This window comes from Hemitrygon akajei, chromosome 2, assembly GCF_048418815.1.
Source record: "Hemitrygon akajei chromosome 2, sHemAka1.3, whole genome shotgun sequence".
NCBI classification, from domain to species: Eukaryota; Metazoa; Chordata; class Chondrichthyes; order Myliobatiformes; family Dasyatidae; genus Hemitrygon; species Hemitrygon akajei.
In genome coordinates this window covers 162377837-162399333 of record NC_133125.1, presented here as the reverse complement: position 1 = coordinate 162399333, position 21497 = coordinate 162377837, and the positions used below count along the sequence as shown (strand labels likewise).

Here is a 21497-nt window from a genome sequence, read left to right as displayed (position 1 = left end):
GACCACATTTGGAATATTGGGTGAGCAGTTTTGGGCCTCTTATCTAAGGAAGGATGTGCTGACGGTGGAGAGGGACCAGAGAGGTTCAAAAGAATAATCCTGGAAACGAAAGGGTTAACAACAGAAGAGCATTTGATGACTCTTGGCCTGGACTCACTGGAGTTCAGATGATTGAGGGGGGATCTCGTTGAAACTTATGGAATGTTCAGAAACCTAGATAGAGTGGATGTGGAGAGGAGGTTTCTACAGTGAGAGAGAGTAGGGCCAGAGGGCACAGTATCAGAACACAAGGATGTCCCTTTAGAACAGAGAAGAGGAGGGATTTCTTCAGCCAAAGGGTAGGAGAATCTGTGGAATTCATTGCTGCTAACAATTTGGTAAATTTAAAGCAGAAGTTGATAGGTTCTAGGTTAGTAAGGGCATCAAAGGTTACAGGGAGGAGGAAGGAGAATGGGGTTGAGAGGGATAATAAATGGAGGCTTAATTTTGTCCCCATGTCTTACAGACTTATGCAATTTGTCTATTCCAGTTGATTGGGGAAACACATGACCTGGAAGCTGAATCAAGTTATGAAGCTGAATGCAAGAATGCTCTGGTTGTTTAGGCTGGACACAACAGTCTTCGCTTGCTGATCTAAGAGGATGATGTTCTCTGTTTTTCTGCTATTAACTCAAGATCATGGTTGATCTGTCCGTAAATTCAGCTCCATCTACCTGCCTTTTCTACATAACCCTTAATTCCCCTACTGTGTAAAAATCTATCTAACTTTGCCCAACTTTTAAAGGATGCATTCCCTTCCGTTTTCCCAGACAGCCTGCCGCTACTCGACCGCGCTCACAGAATTATGCATCGATCACCAAGTACTCCAGCTAAACCACCAGTTGTAATTGTCCGATTTCACTATGTACATGTTAAAGAGCAGCTTATTCGTGCAGCTTGGCGTATAGGGATGGTCAAATTTCAAGATCACAATTTCCGTTTGGTAGAAGATTTTAGTCCAGAGATAATGAAGAAAGGGCTTCTTTTTAAACCTCTGATGTCTGACTGTTATGAAAAAAATCTAAAGCCTGCGCTTTTATACCCTGCGAAGCTCAGAATATCGCCTCCGAATGCTCCACGGCAGGTCTTTCTTTCAACTTCTGATGCAAGAAGTTTTCTGAATGAGAACTTCCCTACTGCTGCGGATCCTCATTCCTAATAAATGAGAGCTTTTGATCGTGCAAGATGGTTTTTATTTCCAAAAACAGTTTTGTTTTTTGCTATTGGTGTAGGTTTACTTTATATTTTATACTCTAGTTAAAGGTTTTTTTTTTGACTTACTAATTTTGTTATTTTACTTACATTAATCACTGTACTTTATCTTTGGTTATTATTATTTGAAGGTCAATTATTTTTTTACTAAGATGGCGGTTTCTTCTCAAATATTTTTTTTTTTAATTTCGCCATTTTTCTGTCTCTCGTCTTCTTCCTATAATGCACCTCTTATCACAGTTTAAATTTGTTTTGGTGTCTGGGTTTTTAACCCGATTTATAAGTTATTAGTGATTATATTCTTTTTGGGTTTTTTTACGATTAATTATACTTAGAAGTTTGGTTTTAGTATAGTGATTTTTTTTTAGAGTTTGGGTGGATCTTTTTTTATATCCGTTATATCCGGAGTTGTCTTCTACTGACATGGGGGTAGAGTTAGTTTTAGTTTTTCTCTTTCTCGGCCTATCTTTGGCTGAGATGGTTTTCTTTTTTCTTCTTGGGTGGGGGGTGGGAGGTCTCTTTCCAAATTTTATGGTTTTTATTCTAGTTTTTTTTAGTTTTTTCATTTGGGCCGATTTCAAACTACAAAAATGTCCGCTATGTCGTCACTTCTGGGTCCACCCCTTATTTTTGTTCCTCTTCCGGATACATGAGTTCATAAGTTGGTTAACCCTTTATATACCAAAGGGTTGATTTCAGTAATATGGCTCAAAATATTAATTTTGTCTCTTGGAATACTAATGGTTTAAACCATCTGATGAAACGGAAAAAGATTTTCAAAGTATTCCAAAGACTTAATGCTCATATTATTTTTGTACAAGAAACTCATGTGAGGAAAGAGGATAAATATCGCTTTTTTAGGTTTTGGAGGGGTCAACAGTATCATTCGAATTTGAATGCCAAAGTTAAGGGAGTTTCAATTTTTATTGATTCCTCTATTGCATTTGTCCAACATGATATCTTTTCGGATCCAAATGGTAGATTTTTGTTAATTACTGGCTTATTTTTTAACAAGAAGGTTGCTATGGTTAATGTTTATGCTCCAAATGTTGATTGTCCCAATTTTTTTAAGTCCTTATTTACTTCCTTACCTAATCTAAATGAATATAAGTTAATAATGGGTGGTGACTTTGTTGTTTAAATCCTTTGATGGACAAATCTTTATCTACTCAGACTTTACCTAATAAGTCGGCCACTTGTATTAACTCCTTTTTGACTGATAATGGAATTTTTGATATTTGGAGATTTCGGCATTTGAAGGACAAAGCGTTTTCATTTTTCTCACATGTTTATCATTCATACTCGAGAATTGATTTTTTTTATTGACTCTTGTTTTATTCCATCGGTAACTGGTTGTAATTATTATATTATAGCCATCTCTGACCATGCTCCATTAAAACTTTTATTAAATTTACGGATACAGTTTCTAGTGCTAGACAATGGCAATTTGACTGTACCTTATTGCAAGATCCGGATTTTATTAAATTTATGAAGGAACAGATTGATTTCTTCTTTTCAACTAATTCCACGGATGATATTTCTTGCGGAACACTTTGGGACACTTTTAAAGCATATATACGTGGACAGATTATCTCCTATTCTGTTGGCCTGAGAAAACGCATCAAGATGGAAACTCTTTTATTGGTTGATAAAATTAAAGAGATTGACAAGAAATATTTGATTACTCCTAGCAAGGAGCTTTACAAACAAAGGGTTGAACTTCAAACGGAACATAGGTTATTACTTACATCTTCAATTGAAAATCAATTAATGAAAACCAGATCTGATTTTTATATACATAGTGATAAATCAGGTAAACTGTTAGCTAGTCAATTGAAGAATGCTTTGGTTAAACATCAAATTACTAAGATTCATCAGCAGAATGGGGATCTGACAGTTAACCATGATGAGATAAATAAATTATTTCAAGAGTTTTATACTTCCCTGTATCATTCCGAATTCCCTAATGATCGTAATACCATGTGTGATTTTCTTGGGAAATTGAATTTTCCAAAATTATCATCAGATGATCTTTCAATATTAGAAACTCCTATTACAGATGCAGAAATTAAAGGGGTTATCTCTTCTATGAATTCTGGGAAAGCACCAGGTCCAGATGGGTATACAGTAGAATTTTTAAAATGTTTTTCCACTACTCTCTCCCCTTGGCTATGCAGGGTTTTTGAAGAAGCAATTAGATTGGGCAATTTGCCACAATCTTTTTATAGAGCTTCCATTTCTTTAATACTGAAGAAAGATAAAGACCCTACTGACTGTGCATCCTATAGACTAATATCTTTATTGAATGTAGATTCCAAGATCTTTTCCAAGTTACTGGCATCCAGGTTGGAGAAAGTATTACCCCAAAATTATTTCGGAAGATCAAACCGGTTTTATTAAAAATCGCTATTCTTTTTTTAATGTTAGGAGATTATTGAATATTGTTTATACTCCTTCACATAGCACTTCAGAATGTGTTATTTCATTAGACACAGAGAAAGCATTTGATAGAGTTGAATGGCCATACTTATTTTATGTGCTTGAGAAGTTTAATTTTAGTCCGACATTCATTTCCTGGATTAAACTGATATATCATACTCCAGTAGCCTCGGTGCTTACTAACAATCTAAGATCTCCCTTTTTTTGTTTATTTCGGGGTACTAGACAAGGTTGTCCTCTTAGTCCATTATTATTTGATATTGCTTTAGAACCCTTGGCTATTGCTATCAGAGAATCCCAGAACATTTTTGGCATTAAGCGTGGGACAGATATACTTAAGTTATCTTTATATGCAGATGATCTATTATTATTTATTTCTGATCCTGAGAAATCCATTCCTGCAGTTTTATCACTGTTGGTTCAATTTAGTGATTTTTCCGGGTATAAATTAAATCTTAATAAGAGTGAATTGTTTCCTTTAAATAGACAGGTTCCAATTTACAGAAATTTACCTTTTAAATTAGTTAATGACTCTTCTATTTATTTAGGGATTAAAATCACAAAAAACTATAAAGACTTATTTAAGGTTAATTTTTTACCCTTAATTGATCAAATTAAAGGTTTGTTTACTAAGTGGTCACCATTATCTTTATCTTTGATAGGTCGGATTAATGCCATTAAGATGGCTATTTTACCCAAGTTTTTATATATATTTCAAGCGGTACCAATTTTTATTCCGAAATCTTTTTTTTCTAATGTTGATTCAAAACTTTCCTCATATATATCTCGCAGAATAAAAATCCTAGGTTAGGTAAAATACATTTACAGAAGGCAAAGAAGGAAGGTGGATTGGCATTGCCTAATTTTATATTTTATTATTGGGCAGTTAATATCCGATATTTGATATGTTGGTTAAAGGATTGGGATATATCTTTTGGTCCCCATTGGGTGAACTTGGAAATTAATTCTATACAAGGATTCACATTGGGTTCTATTTTAGGGACTTCTCTTCCCTTTGCTCTTTCTAAATTGCCGAAACGAATTGACAACCCGGTAGTTAAACATACTTTACGTATATGGTTTCAATTTCGGAAATTTTTTGGGTTGACTCAGTTTGTTTTGAATATTCCTATTGTATCCAATTGCTTTTTTTGTCCTTCTATTATAGACCAGGCTTATTCAGCTTGGAGGACTAAAGGATTATTATGTTTTTCCGATTTATTTTTAGATAATTGTTTTATGTCTTTTGAGCAATTATCTTATAAATATAATTTGCCTAGATCTCACTTTTTTAGATATTTACAGATTAGGAATTTCTTAAATACTGTACTTCCTACTTTTCCAAATTTTGTGTCTTCAGGTATTTTGGAAAATTTGTTTGAACTAAATCCTTTTCAGAAAGGGCTAATATCAAAACTTTACAATATAATTATGAAGATACGTTCAGAGCCCTTTCATAAGACTAAAATGATTGGGAAAGAGAACTTAACCTTATTATCCCTATTGAGAATTGGGATAAAATTCTTCAATTAGTTAATATATCATCTATATGTGCTAAGCATTCATTAATACAGTTTAAAGTTGTGCAGAGGGCTCATATGTCCAAGGATAAATTGGCTCGCTTTTATTCTTATATAAATCCTATTTGTGATAGATGTCATTCTGAGATAGCGTCTTTAACTCATATGTTTTGGTTGTGTCCGCTTTTGAAAAAATATTGGAAAGATATTTTTGATATTATCTCTGCGGTATTGAACATTGATTTACAACCTCATCCTATTACTGCAATTTTTGGTTTACCAATGATGGACTCACTCCATTTATCCCCTTCCGCTTGTCGAATGATTGCATTTCTTACATTAATGGCTAGAAGATCTATTTTGTTGAATTGGAAAGAAATTAATCCTCCTACCGTATTTCATTGGCTTTCTCGAACAATGTTATGTTTAAATTTAGATAAAAATAGAAGTGTGGTATTTGATACTTCTATTAAATTTGATAAGATATGGAGACTTATTCAATATTTTCATATGATGTAAAATGACCCTGTTCCAAGCCTATTTGTTTTTCCAGTTTTGATTGTATATATGTTGAGAGGATCAGAGTTGACGACATTGATGATTTTCTATTGTTGTGAGATATTATAAACAGCCCCTTTTTTTCTTTTCTTTTTTATTTTTCTCTCTTTTTTGTTTTTTTTTTCTCTATTAGATATTAGATTATTAGATTAGATTTTTTTGCATAATTTTTTTCTTTTTTTTCATTTTTTCAATAATATATATTATGATATATTTAGGTATGACTTGTTTATTTTATATTGTATTGTTTATGATTTGGGAATACTCATTTATATTGTAACCATTGCTTAAGTATTCTCTTATGTTTGAAAGTGTATGTTTGTAATCCCATTATCTATGCATTATTTTATTTTGCTGATATTAAAAACAATAATAAAAAGACTGAGAAAGAAAAAAAGGAGGATATTATAGCTGATATTAATGGTAGATTTTTAATTGTTAAAGGAATAATTTGTAATAAGAAAATGGTTTTGGTTAATATTTACGGACCAAATGTTGATGATCCCTCATTTTTTAAGCCGTTTTTGCTCTATTACCTGATTTAAATGAATATATGTTATTAATGGCTGGTGATTTTAATACTTGCTGAAATCATTTAATGAATAAATCATCATCCAATCATCAACATCCTAATCGTTCTGCATCACTTATTAATTCCTTTTTAACTGATTATGGTTTATTTGTGGTCTAGAGGCATATGCATCCTAGTAATAGAGAATATTCCTTTTTCTCACATGTTCATAATAAATATTCGAGAATCAACTATTTAATAGTCGACCCTCGACTTTTATGTAATGTTCAGAAATGTGAGTATGATGCGATTGCTATCTCGGATCATGCTCCTTTAAATTTAATACTTGAATTGAAAGATGTTGTTTCTAGTAGACCACTTTGGCATTTTCCAGAATATTTATTACAAAGTTCAGAATTTGTTGAGTTTATTGAAACTCAGATAAAAGTTTTTTTTCTCTTTAATAATATAGGAAACGGCTCAAAGCTAGTAATTTGGGATACATTAAAAGCTTATCTACGTGGTCAAATTATATCATATATAGCTAAATTGAAGAAACAAACAAGAATGGAATTAGATAAAATCTCTAAACAACTTAAAGAATTAGATAACATTAATGCAATCTCTCCAAATGTTGTTTCATTTAAAAGAAGAGTAGAACAACAATCACAGTATAACTTATTGCTAACATACCCTGTTGAAGAATATTTGCTTAAATTGAAAAGTCAATTTTATATTTCTGTGGATAAAAATAATAAGCTCTTAGCTTCCCAACTAAGAGCAGTTAGAGCTAAAAGACAAATTTTAAAGATTCATAAAAATAATGGAGATATAGTAAGTAACTATGAAGATATTAATAACACTTTTCAAGATTTTTACTCTGATCTTTATAGATCTCAATTTCCTACAGATTCCTCCAAAATGGAGACTTTTTTACAGAAGATTAAATTTCCACAAATTTCTGATGAAGATCAACAGATGCTTGATGCTCCAATTACCGAGCATGAAATTCAGAAAACTATTTTATCAATGCAGTCAGGTGAAGCTCCTGGACTTGATGGTTATTCGGTGGGATTTTTCAAAAAATTTGTAAGATTACTTTCTGTGTATCTTTTGGAAATATTTCATGAATCCTTTGAGAAGGGTAATTTACCTTTTCTTTTTATGAAGCATCTATTTCCTTAATTTTTAAAAAAGATAAAGATCCTGTTGAATGCTCATCATATTTTGTTATTAAATGTGGATGCAAAAATTCTTTCTAAAATAATGGCTAACCGCTTGGAAAATATTTTAATTAAAACCATCTCTACGGACCAAACGGGCTTTATTAAAGGCTGTTACTCTTTCTCTAATGTTCGGAGACTGATGAACATTATTTATTCATCACTATCTAAGCAACCTCAATGTGTTATCTCTCGATGCAAAAAAGGTATTTGATAGAGTTGAGTGGCCACATTTGTTCAAAGTATTAGAAAAATTTGGTTTTGGTAATAATGTTAATAGATGGATTCAAATGATTTATAAGAACCCTATTGCGACGGTCATTACTAATAATTACAGGTCTTCTTTCTTTTCACTTTCTCGTGGTACTAGACAGGAATGTCCATTAAGCCCTTTATTATTTAATCTTTTATTGGAACCCTTAGCTATAACATTACGGGAGGTTAAAAACATTCATGGTATTTCTATAAATGGAACCATACATAAGATTTCTCTTTATGCAGATGATCTTTTGATTTTTATTTCAAATCTTGAGGAATCAATTCCTAATCTTTTGGAAACACTTAAGGATTTTGGAAAATTTTCAGGAAATAAACTTAGTTTGAATAAAAGTGAATTGTTTCCATTGACTGCTCCTGTTAGTACATATTATGATATTCATTTTAGAATTGTTAATACATTTAGATATTTAGGTATTATAATTACTAAAAAATATAAAGATCTTTATAAAGCTAATATAGTTCCTTTAGTAGACTCCATGAAACTGCTATTTTCTAGATGAAATCCACTTACTCTTTCCTTAATAGGTCATATCTATGCTAAGAAAATGATGATTTTACCTAGATTTTAATAAATTTTCCAAAATATACCTATCTTTTTAACTAAATTTTTTTTGATCAAATTGACTCCCTTATTTATTCCTTTATTTGGAACAATAAGAGACCAAGAATTAACAAGTACCATTTACAAAAACCCAAAAAAGATGGTGGACTTGCACTCCCTAATTTAGGACTGTATTATTGGGCTATGAATATTAGACAATTATGTTTTTGGTTATACTGGCTTGATCAGAGCCAAAAACCACTATGGGTTGATTTGGAATTAAAAGCTGTTAAACAATTTCATTTAACTTCAATATTAGGAGCTCCATTACCTTTACAGCTCTCTAAAGTTCCAAATTTAAATTTTTACCCGGTTATTAAACAATCATTATGGATTTGGATTCAGTTTTGCAATTTTTAAAATTTTAAACAATTCAAGTTGTCTAGTTTTTTATATCGAAACTTTTCATTTAAACCTTCAATAACCATGGAGAAATCAAGGGATCCGTTTTTTCACAGATTTATTTTGTGATGGCCGATTGATGACTTTTGAAGAGTTAATGAACAAATACTCTCTCGCTCATACACATTTTTTGCAATCTTTTCAGGTTAGACATTTTTTACAACAATATTTACCTAAGTTTCCTTATCTACATGAATCTGATTTGTTGGATACCATTTTTAAGTTGAATCCTTTAGTGAGAGGTTCCATTAGCAGAACTTATAACTTATTTTTGTTACAAAAGGAGAACCTACCACTAAAGATTAAACAAGATTGGGAGAGAGAACTTAATATGACCTTTGTTAATGAAGATTGGGTTTGAATTTTGAAAAACATAAATTCTTCTTCTATGCCATCCACTGTTTTATTCAATTTAAAATTGTCCAGTGTTATTACTTAACAAAGCAGAGACTATCTAAAATATTTCTTAGTGTAGATAATTACTGTGATAGATCTAAAACTGAAGTAGCTACTTTGTTACATATGTTCTGGTCATGTTCCTTATTAAAACTGTTTTGGAAATCTTTATTTTCTACAATTTCTAAAGCTCTGTAAATTTACAACCTAATAGACTAACTGTTCTATTTGGAATATCATATTCAGGGTATTTCATCTTCAGATCAACATGTAATTGCATTTGTTATATTGTTTGCAAGAAGGGCTATTTTATTAAAATGGAAAGATATCTCTTCCCTTACATTAATTGAATAGTTTTCTCAAGTAATGTTTTGTCTCAGTTTGGAAAAAATTAGAAGTAGAACTTTGGAACCTCAATTCAATTTTGAGAGAAGATGGGGTTCTTTTGCCAAATATTACCATTTAATTTGAATTATTTTATATGGTTTCCTTCCAATTTTATTATTTTTAAAAAAATATGAATTGGCGGTTGATGCCTTTTTTCTTTTATATATTTAGATGATGGTTAAACATATTGCTTCCGGGGGTTGATTCCTAATGGTTTTTTCCCCTTTTTTCATATTTTTTCTTAGTTAGATGGGGTTCTTTTGTTTTTCCTTCCTTTTTCTATGTATAATTTGTTTTCCACTTTTATATATTATGATCAGTTTTTTCAGCTCTATTAATTGTATACACATTAATTTGCTGAAGTTTTGCATTATTCTATAGCTGTAGAAGATTTTGTATCAATAAAAAGATTCTAAAAATGAAATCTCCTGTGCTCTCTTTACTCTCCTATTTCAGACAGTTTTCAGATATAAACTGAATTTACATAAGAGTGAACTTTTTCCTTTGAATAATTTGGTATCAATTAATACTAACCTTCCTTTTAAAATTGTAAGAAATCAGTTTACCTATTTGGGTGTAACAATTGCTAAGAGTTCTAAACACCTACTTAAAGAAAACTTTCTTACCCTTCTGAATTATGTAACAAGGGCACTATCAAACTGGTTGTCTCCTCGTTATCGTCGATTGGCTGAATTAATTCTATTAAAATGTATATCTTACCTAAATTTATATACCTTTTTCAGTCCTTACCCGTCTTTATTCCTAAATCTTTTTTTTTATTCTCTTAACTTTATTCTATCTTCCTAAATATGGAATCAACAAACATTCTCAACTAAATAAAGTTCATCTTCAAAAAGCTAAAAAGAATGGAGGTTCAGCTCTGCCAAATTTTAGGTTTTATTACTGGGCAGTGAATATATGAAATCTTATGTTTTGGTCATACTATATGAACTATGAGGACTATATGGTATGAGTTTCTTTAGAAGATAACACTGTTAATAAATTTTCTATCATTTCTCTTCTAGGATCCTCACTTCCTTTATTTTTAAGTAAACTAACTGACAATTTGGTAGTTAAACATACTTTGAGGATCTGGGTACAATTTAGAAAATTCTTTGGCTTATTGAGATTTTCTCTTTCAAGTCCCATTTTTTCTAATTTTTTTTAAACCTTCTATGACTGATCCAGTTTTTAAAGAATGGGATAGATCAGGTATTAAATGCTTCCAGAATCTGTTTGTTGCAGGCAGTCTCTCTTTGTTTGAACAATTGTCAGCTAAATATATCTTACCAAAAACACACTTATTTCAATATCTACAAATTAGAGACTTTGTGCGATCTCAATTATATATATATATTTCCTAAAAGTCCTGATATGAACCTATTAGATGTAATTTCTACTTTAAAACCTTTCCATAATGGTTCAATATCCAATATTTATAGCATATTACTGGGAATGAGAAATGTGCCTTTAGACAAAATTAAAAATCTATGGGAACAAGATTTACAGATTTCAATTTCTGAGCAAACTTGGAATGGAATTTTGAAATTGGTTAACATTTCATCGTTATGTGCTCGCCACTCCCTCCTACAATTCAAAGTGGTTCACAGGGCTCACATGACCAAGGACAAGCTATCTCGTTTTTATTCAGATATATCTCCCTATTGTGATAGATGTAATAATGGAGAAGCTTCACTAATTAATATGTTTTGGACATGTCCGAGTCTTGAACAATACTGGAAGGACGTATTCCAAACTTTCTCTGTACCTTTTAAGTAAATTTTAAGCCTACCCCTCTGACTGCCTTGTAAAGTATTGTTGGAGGAAAAGATATTATTTTGGAGACATCTGATTTGCACATTTTGGCTTTTATTTCTCTCTTTTATTTAGGAGGGCACACTTGCTTAAATAGAAGGATGTCGCTCCACCTACTCACGCTCAATGGTTACGTGATGTTATGTTAAACTTAGAGAAAATCTGTTGTTCAATTTCTGAATCTGGGCAAGACTTTCAAACATTTTGGGGACAATTTTTGAACTATTTTCAAAACCTTTGATTTGTTCTTAAAGTACAGATGTTGGATAATAACATATTTCACCATATGATCAGGATTTTTTTTCCTTTTTTCTTTCTTTACCAAACAGCTTCAGTCTTGGTAGTGGGATTAGATTTTTTTTGTATAATAAAATTCTCACATTTCAATATTATGATTTAATTAGTTTACATGAATATAGAGTATTGAGATTGCAAGTGTGATTCAAATATAATGTATTTGTTAATATTCAATCCTTTTTTAACCTATAATGTATATTTTACTGTACTCTGTATTCTTTTATATAGAAATTCATAAAAATATTGAAAGAGAAAAAGCAAGATAGGATGGGTGGAGGGGAAGATTTTCACAGAGAGAGTGAATGATATAATAAGAACATAAGAAATAGGAGCAGGGGTAGGCCATCTGACCCATCGAACCTGCCCCGGCATTCAATAAGATCATGGCTGATCTGTCTGTAAACTCAGCTCCAGCTACCTGCCTTTCCACATAGACCTTAATTCCCCTACTATGTAAAAATCTATCTAACTGTATCTGAAATATATTTAGTGAAGAAGCCTCAACTGCTTCCCTGGGCAGAGAATTCCACAGATTCACCACTCTCTGGGAAAAACAGTTTCTCCTCATCTCCATTCTAAATCTTCTCCCCTAAATCTTAAGGCAATGTCCCGTAGTTCTAGTCTCACCTACCAATGGAAACAACTTTCCTACTTCTATCTTATCTATCCATTTCAAAATTTTGTATGTTTCTATAAGATCCCCTCTCATTCTTCTGAATTCCAGAGTATAGTCCTAGGCGACTCAATCTCTCCTCATAGGTTAACCCTTCATCCCTGGAATCAACCTGGTGAACCTCCTCTGCACTGCCTCCAAAGCCAGTATATCCATCCTCAAGTATGGAGACCAGAACAGCACACAGTACTCCAGATGCGGCCTCACCAGTACCATGTATTGTTGCAGCATGATGCACTGCTCTTGAATTCAATCCCTCTAGCAATGAAGGCCAACATTCAGTTTGCCTTTTTAATAACCTGTTGTACCTGCAAGCCAACTTTTTACGATTCATGAACAAGCACTCCAAGTCCCTCTGCACAATGGCATGCTGCAATCTTTCACCATTTAAATAAAAATCTGCTCTTCTATTATTCCTTCCAAAGTGGATGATCTCACATTTATCAATGTTGTATTCCATCTGCCAGACCTTGGCCCACTCACTTACACTATCTATATCCCTCTGCAGACTCTCCACATCCTCTGTACAATTTGCTTTTCCAATCATTTTAGTGTCATCAGCACACAGTCCCCTGATACAAATCATCAGTGGAAACGGCAAACAGCTATGGGCCCAGCACTGACCCCTGCAGAACCCCACTCACCACTGAATGCCAACTAGAGAAACACCCATTTATACAACTCTCTGCCTTCTATTGGTTAATCAATCCACTATCCATGCCAATACACTTCCTCTGACTCCATGCATCTGTATCTTAGTTATAAGTCTCTTAACCATATAACCATATAACAATCACAGCACGGAAACAGGCCATTCCGGCCCTCCTAGTCCGTGCCGAACTCTTAATCTCACCTAGTCCCACCTACCCGCACTCAGCCCATAACCCTCCACTCCTTTCCTATCCATATACCTATCCAATTTTACCTTAAATGACACAACTGATCTGGCCTCTACTACTTCTACAGGAAGCTCATTCCACACAGCTATCACTCTCTGAGTAAAGAAATACCCCCTCGTGTTTCCCTTAAACTTTTGCCCCCTAACTCTCAAATCATGTCCTCTCGTTTGAATCTCCCCTACTCTCAATGGAAACAGCCTATTCACGTCAACTCTATCTATCCCTCTCAACATTTTAAATACCTCGATCAAATCCCCCCTCAACCTTCTACGCTCCAATGAATAGAGACCTAACTTGTTCAACCTTTCTCTGTAACTTAAGTGCTGAAACCCTGGTAACATCCTAGTAAATCGTCTCTGCACTCTCTCTAATTTATTGATATCTTTCCTATAATTCGGTGACCAGAACTGTACACAATATTCCAAATTTGGCCTTACCAATGCCTTGTACAATTTTAACATTACATCCCAACTTCTGTACTCAATGCTCTGATTTATAAAGGCCAGCGTTCCAAAAGCCTTCTTCACCACCCTATCTACATGAGACTCCACCTTCAGGGAACTATGCACTGTTATTCCTAGATCTCTCTGTTCCACTGCATTCCTCAATGCCCTACCATTTACCCTGTATGTTCTATTTGGATTATTCCTGCCAAAATGTAGAACCTCACACTTCTCAGCATTAAACTCCATCTGCCAACGTTCAGCCCATTCTTCTAACCGGCATAAATCTCCCTGCAAGCTTTGAAAACCCACCTCATTATCCACAACACCTCCTACCTTAGTATCATCAGCATACTTACTAATCCAATTTACCACCCCATCATCCAGATCATTTATGTATATTACAAACAACATTGGGCCCAAAACAGATCCCTGAGGCACCCCGCTAGTCACCGGCCTCCATCCCGATAAACAATTATCCACCACTACTCTCTGGCATCTCCCATCTAGCCACTGTTGAATCCATTTTATTACTCCAGCACTAATACCTAACGACTGAACCTTCTTAACTAACCTTCCATGTGGAACTTTGTCAAAGGCCTTGCTGAAGTCCATATAGACTACATCCACTGCCTTACCCTCGTCAACATTCCTCGTAACTACTTCAAAAAATTCAATAAGGTTTGTCAAACATGACCTTCCACGCACAAATCCATGCTGGCTACTCCTAATCAGATCCTGTCTATCCAGATAATTATAAATACTATCTCTAAGAATACTTTCCATTAATTTACCCACCACTGATGTCAAACTGACAGGTCTATAATTGCCAGGCTTACTTCTAGAACCCTTTTTAAACAATGGAACCACATGAGCAATACGCCAATCCTCCGGCACAATCCCTGTTTCTAATGACATCTGAAAGATCTCCGTCAGAGCTCCTGCTATCTCTACACAAACTTCCCTCAAGGTCCTGGGGAATATCCGGTCTTATGCGGCACCTTATCAATCGCCTTCTGGAAATCCAAGTATACTACACCCACCTGTTCCCCTCTGTCCCCTGCGCTCATTATGTCCTCAAAGAACTCCAGTAAGTTTATCAAGCAGTACCTGCCCTTTCTGAATCCATGCTGAGTCAGCCTAATGGAACCACGCCTTTCTAAATGTTTTGTTATTTCTTCCTTAATGACAGCTTCATGCATTTTCCCGAATACAGATGTTAAACTAACTGGCCTATAGTTACCCGTCTTTCGCCTACATCCTTTTTTAAAATGTGGCGTGACACTTGCTGTCTTCCAATCCACCTGGACACACCCAGAGTCGAAAGAGTTTTGATAAATGATTACCAACGCGTCTACTACAACCTCCACCAATTCCCTCATCACCCTGGGATGCATCCCATCAGGACCAGGGGACTTATCTACCTTCAGGCCTCTAGTTTGCTCGTCACTATCCCTTTAGTGACAGTGATTTTATCGAGGTCCTCACCATCCAATTCGTCCATAACATCCTTTTTCAGCATATTAGACATGTCCCCTGCCATGAAGACCGACACAAAATTATCATCCAATGCCTCAGCCATTCCTTATCACCCAATATCAATTTCCCCTTCTCGTCTTCTAAGGGACCTATGTTGATTTTAGCCACCCTCTTCCACTTTATATATTTATAAAAACTTTTGCTATCTGCTTTTATATTTTGTGCTCATTTACTTTCATACTCTATCTTCCCTGTCCTTATTTCTTGTTTAGTTGTTCTTTGTTGTTTTTAAAGTTTTCCCAAACCTCCAGTCTCCCACTACCCTTTGGGACTTTGTACACATGAGCTTTTAATTTGATACTATCTTTTATTTCCTATTTTATCCAAGGCTGGCTCTCCCTACACTTGCTGTCCTTACATTTGACTGGAATATTATTTTGTTGAGCACTGTGAAAAATCTCTTTGAAAGTATTCCACTGTTCCTTAACTGTCCTACCAATTAGCCTGCACTCCCAATTCACATTAACCAACTCCTCCCTCATCCCGTTGTAGACTCCCTTGTTCAAGCATAATACACTAGGTTTAGATCTAACTATTTCATCCTCCATTTGTACGCACAATTCAGTCAGACTATGATCAATCTTTCCAAGAGGATCCCTGACTACAAGTACTTTAATCTTACCTGTCTCATTGCACAAGACTAGATCTAAGATAGTATTTTCCTTTGTAGGTTCACTAACAAGCTGCTCAAGAAAGCCATCACAGATGCATTCTGTGAAGTCCTCCTCAAGACTTTTTTGACCAACCTGATTCACCAAAGCTACGTGGAAGTTAAAATCCCCCCTGACAATTGCCGTTCCGTTCTTACAAGCTTCAGTAATTTATTGGTTAATTGCCTCTGCCACTGCAATATTTTTATTAGGTGCCCTATAGACCAGTGATTTTCTTCCCTTTACTATGTTTAATTTCTACCCAGATGGACTCAACATTCTGCTCCGTGGATCTTATATCGTTCTCACAATCGCCCTGATCTCATCCCTGATCAAGAGTGCTACCCCACCTCCTCTGCCTTCCTGCCTATCTCTCTGTATTACCTGATACCCTTGGATATTTAATTCCCAGTCATCTCCACCTCTTTACCCTGGGTAGTAAAATGCCTTCTCTCTGAAAATCCTTTCAGACATTCCACTCACAGCCATTGAGGGTTGCCTGTCTGAATGGAGGTCTGTGACTAGTGGTGTGCCACAGGGATCGAGGCTAGTTCCATTGTTGTTTCTCTATTTTATCGGTCTGGATGATAATGTGGTTAACTGGATTAGCATATTTGTGGATGATACCAAGACTGGGGTGTAGTGGACAGTGCGGAAGGCTATCATGGCTTGCAGAGGTATCTACCCAGCTGGAAAAATGGGCTGAGAAATGGCAGATGGAATTCAATGCAGACAAGTGCAAGGGTTTGTACTCTTTTTTGTCCCTGTTTTAAAGGGATGTCCTTCTATTCTGAGGTTGTGACCTCCAGTCCTGGACTCCCCCATTATAGGAAACATCCTCTCTGTCAAGGCCTTTCAATATTTAATAGGTTTCAATGAGGTCCCTCCCCCATCCTTCGAAACTCCAGCGAGTAAAACCCCAGACATACATGCTGCCATTGGAGATCGTGGAGTTGGATATGATAACTATATTTACTGAACATCTAGGCAGGCACCTGAATAGACAAAGCACTTGACGATTAGGGCAGAGCAGTAGAATGGTCAGCAGGGATGTGTTGGACAAAGGGCCTCCTTCGTTGCTTTACTATTCTAACTCCAACAGAGGCAGTCACATGTGCCTGAACAGCTTTATCCCTGGAGGCTGAATTTCTGTCCTCAGGAACCACTGATCTCTTTGCCTCATCTCACAGTTTGCCCAGTGCTTGGCCTTAAACTTGAGGGTCACATCAGTTCCCTTGCAAAAAGAGTATATCCTCCATGTGTGTTGTTGTGCACCAGTCTGTCCAGGTTCCTCCGAGCCACTGGGGGCAGTCTTGCTCTCCTTTCCCACCATTTTGGCTTCCAGCCATGATGTGGAGACACTCCCCAGAGGCTGTAAGGATACAGCTGGAAGCTGTCGACCTCTTTTCAAAGACTGGCTCCCAACATGGTCCTGTGACCAAGCAGCTGTGAGATCTTACAAAAGGTGCTTTATTTTTGTTCACAGAGGCTACTTAATTGACAACATTTGTAAATACACAAAATAAAAAAACATTAATATCTTACCTCACTAGTTTTAATATAGGCAATGACACCTGAGAACCAAGAAAGAGCCAAAATGTGTCAAACTTCATGTGTTCGCATTGACCCCTGCTCATTTGAAAACTTCGAAAGAACTTTATTCTGTTGTTTTGTTGTTCAATTATGCAGGTGTATATCCATCTTTAAACATAGAACATAGAACAGTGGGGAAACAAGCCATTCGGCCCACAGTGTGATGCCAAACCACTTAAAAAGCCAATCAAAAACATTCAAACACTATGTTAGAAACCACATTTTTTAATAACCCTTTTATAGATTTGTACTTTTTAAGGAACTCGTGTATTTTTCACACTCACTGGCAGAAAGCGATATAGCAGCTAAACTAACAGCTTTTCATCTTCAAAATGCTGTAGGCTGTCAAAGTTAATGTTGACAGTAATCTTTTCCACAGATCCTGCCCAGTCTGCTGATGTCCTCCAGCGTTTTGTCTGTGTTGCTTGGATTTCCAGCATCTGCAGATTTTCTCTCGTTTATTACTTTTCTGATTTTTAATTGACAAAGTATTACCATGTGATGTAATTGTTTTAAATATGTAGCCTATTAATTAATTCATCACCATTCAAGTTATTTTTTAATCTTATTTTTAAATGATAGATTGTTCAGAAGTACCATTCCTTTTATATCTTTATTCCTTTGTCTCACACCCCTCAGCATTAATTCCCCTCTTAGCAGCATTTCTCAGCTCATTATTTAGTTTGTTTGTATCTGTGTGTTGGTTTGTACGTTAAAATAAATTAAAACTTTGAAATTCAGACTGCTCGCCATTCTTGACTCCTAGAAGAACTCTTAGCATCAGAAATTAAACAGAGATTTAACAACCAACCCCTCCTAACTACACAATGTCCATATCCCTCCATCTTCCTTACATCCATCAGCCTATCCAAACATTATCAGACATTTCATCCCTGTATAATTAAATCAAATAAGTATCTTGCTTTTGAGTGTGTGATAATTCTTCAGTCGGGTTGACAAGGTGATGTCATGGTGCCAGATCCAGGAGACACAAGCGATACTACAATCTGGAGCAGAAAACCACCAGGACTGAAGCAGGTTCATAACTTGAAACATCGATCGGCCCCTTTTCCTCCGCACATACTTCAGCAGCTGAAACTTTGCTGGGTCCAGGACCTCAATGAACTGATTTGTAGGAGGTCTGGGAGGGGAGTTGACTGGACTGGAGAGGGAATAGGTTGTAGGGAAGTAAATGGGAAAGGGAGGAGATAGGGGAGCAGACATACAGATATTTAAAGATTGATGAACCCCCTCCATGACAATGAATTCCAGAGATTCACCGCCTTCTGGCTGAAGATATTTGTCCTGATCTCAGTTTTAAAGGAGTGTCCCTTTATTCTGTGCCTGTGCCTTCAGATCCTTAGCTCTCCCACTGATGGAAACATCCTCCTCATATCCACTCTTTCCAGGCCCTTCAGTGTCACCTGCTTTGGTGGAGTTCATACAGGGTTAAAGTTTGAATCTCCCATCCCTTCACTGAGGCAGTACTTACGTCATATTAGGGAATGTTAGAGAGACCACACCTAGAGCATGGTGCCTCCATTATTTAAAAAAAAAGAAGATATACAGGTGTTGGAAGGAGGTAGAAGATGTTCACAAGACTACTTCCTAGGATGGAAGTGTTGTCCCACTATAAATCTCTAAGTAAATTGGATCTGTGTTGTTTGGTGTTTAGACGAATGTGGGGTGATCTTGTATGGGATCCTAACTTTTTTATTTCCTAATTTCTTTAGCCAGAGGGTGGTAAATCTGTGGAATTCATCGTGAAGAGGCCAAATCATTGGTTATATTTAAAGCGGAGGGTGATAGGCTCTTGTTCAGTAAGGACATCAAAGGTTGCAGGGAGGCGGGGGAGAGGAGGACGGGAGAATTCATTTGACAGGGAAAATGATCGTATGGTGGAGCAGGCTTGATGGGCAGAATGGCCTAATTCTTCTCTAGGTCCTATGGTCCAAGGATGTAGGACAAGGTAATGGTGAGATGTTTCCACCAATGGGAGAGCCTCAATGAGGCACATAGTGTTCTTTTATTTCAGAAACAAGCTTTATTCATAACAGTACATATACAATAACAAAAAGTGAAAAGCTTTTTACATTGTGTAAAATTTTCACTCTGAATGACAGAGATAGTTGTAATGGAATGGTATGGTAATGTAGTGGCTAGCACAACAGTTTACAGTACCAGTGACCGGGGTTCAATTTCTGACGCTGTCTGTAAAGAATTTGTACGTTCTCCCTGTGACCATGTGGGTTTCCTCCGAATGCTCTAATTTCCTCCCATAGTCTAAAGACGTACTGTTTGGTAGCTGAATTGGTCATTGTAAATTGTTCCGTGATTGCGCTGGGATTGAATCGAGGGATCGCTGGGCGGCGCATCTCGAAAGGCCAGAAGGGTCTACTCCACACTGTACCTCAGTAAATAAATCAACAAACGAAGGTGTTAGGGATTTCCTCTTGTAGAGGATGGTGAGTGACTGGAATTCACTACCCAAGAGGGCTATGGAGACTGGATCACTGGGGGTATTCAAGGAGGAAGCAGTTAATTTTTTTGAAAGATCAAAGAATTTATGGTGATGTAAAACCGTCAAGGAAGCGGAGACCTGAGATACACCAATCATACTGAACGCGGGGACAGGCTTGATGAGCTGAAGGGCCAACTCCTGCTCCGATCTTCTTGTTACTCATCAACCTGAAAGATCAACAGAGCCACACCCTGGACTTCGTGCTCAAAGTAACGTCATTACAGGTTGGGACGTGGAAGTTCAGAGGTCAATTCCGACATCATCTGCAAGGGGTCTGTGGAATATCTGGGTTTTCCCCAAGTGCTCCAGTTTCCTCCCACAGTCCCAAGACATATGGGTAGGTTAACTGGTCATTGTAAATTATCCTGCGATCAGGTCAGGTTTAAATTGGAGTTGTCAGTGGTTTCTGGGTCAGCGAGGCTCAAAGGGCTGGAAGGGCCTATTCCGTGCTGCGTCACTAAATAAATAAATCTCTGGACTGGCTCTCAAGTTCACGACACTCTGACTCAGAGCTGAGTGTGCTGCCCATTGAGCTACAGGTAACCGGATCCCGTCTGATCTGTATCACTGAGAGAAGAAAGGGGCTCGATTTGCTGTTGCTGGTTTGTTCTGTTGCTGTTGATATTGTTGCTGGTGTTAGTCATAGAACACTATAGCACAGAAACAGGCCCATCAGTCCATCCAGTCAATGCAAGGCCAGTAATCTGCCTAGTCCCATCGACCTGCACCCGGATCATGGCCTTTCTATCCATGTACCTATCCAAATCTAAAATCGACACCTAAATCGAAATTCTATCTGCCATTTTTCAGTCCATTTTCCAACTGGTCCAGATCCTGCAAGCTTTGATAGTCTTCCTTGCTGCCACTACACCGCAATCTTGGTGTCATATGCAAATTTGCTGATCCAGTTTAGCACATTATGATGACACAAAGCTGGGTGGCAGTGTGAAATGTCAGGAGGATGTTATGAGAATGCAGGGTGACTTAGACAGGTTGGGTGAGTGGGCAAATGCATGGCAGATGTAGTTTAATGTGGATAAACGTGAGGTTATCCACTTTGGTGGCAAGAACAGGAAGGCAGATTACTATGTAAATGGAATCAAGTTAGGAAAAGTGGAAGTACAACGAGATCTAGGTGTTCTTGTACATCAGTCAATGAAAGCAAGCATGCAGGTACAGCAGGCAGTGAAGAAAGCTAATGGCATGCTGGCCTTTATAACAAGAGGAATTGAGCATAGGAGTAAAGAGGTCCTTCTGCAGCTGTACAGGGCCCTGGTGAGGCCCCGCCTGGAGTATTGTGTGCAGTTTTGGTCTCCAAATTTGAGGAAGGACATTCTTGCTATTGAGGGAGTGCAGTGTAGGTTCACAAGGTTAATTCCCGGAATGGCGGGACTGTCATATGTTGAAAGATTGGAGTGACTGGGCTTGTATACACTGGAATTTAGAAGGATGAGAGAGGATCTGATTGAAACATATAAGATTATTAAGGGATTGGACACG

The 21497-nt window shown here is 36.4% G+C and overlaps 1 protein-coding gene and 1 long non-coding RNA gene across 8 annotated transcripts in view; one reads left to right on the top strand and one right to left on the bottom strand.

Annotated features, from left to right (window-relative positions):
- Nucleotides 1-6395, top strand: part of LOC140717532 (SLAM family member 9-like) — a 54226-nt gene extending 47831 nt beyond the window's left edge. For all 6 annotated transcript variants that reach the window (XM_073031109.1, XM_073031144.1, XM_073031129.1 and 3 more), the window contains exon 12: nucleotides 530-6395. In XM_073031109.1, the coding sequence (XP_072887210.1) occupies nucleotides 530-604 (75 nt within the window). In that variant the 3' untranslated portion in view covers nucleotides 605-6395. The remainder of the gene's footprint in view (nucleotides 1-529) is intronic.
- The window catches only part of LOC140717588 (uncharacterized), a 39806-nt gene that overhangs the window by 2680 nt on the left and 15629 nt on the right, over nucleotides 1-21497 (bottom strand). The window lies entirely within an intron of this gene.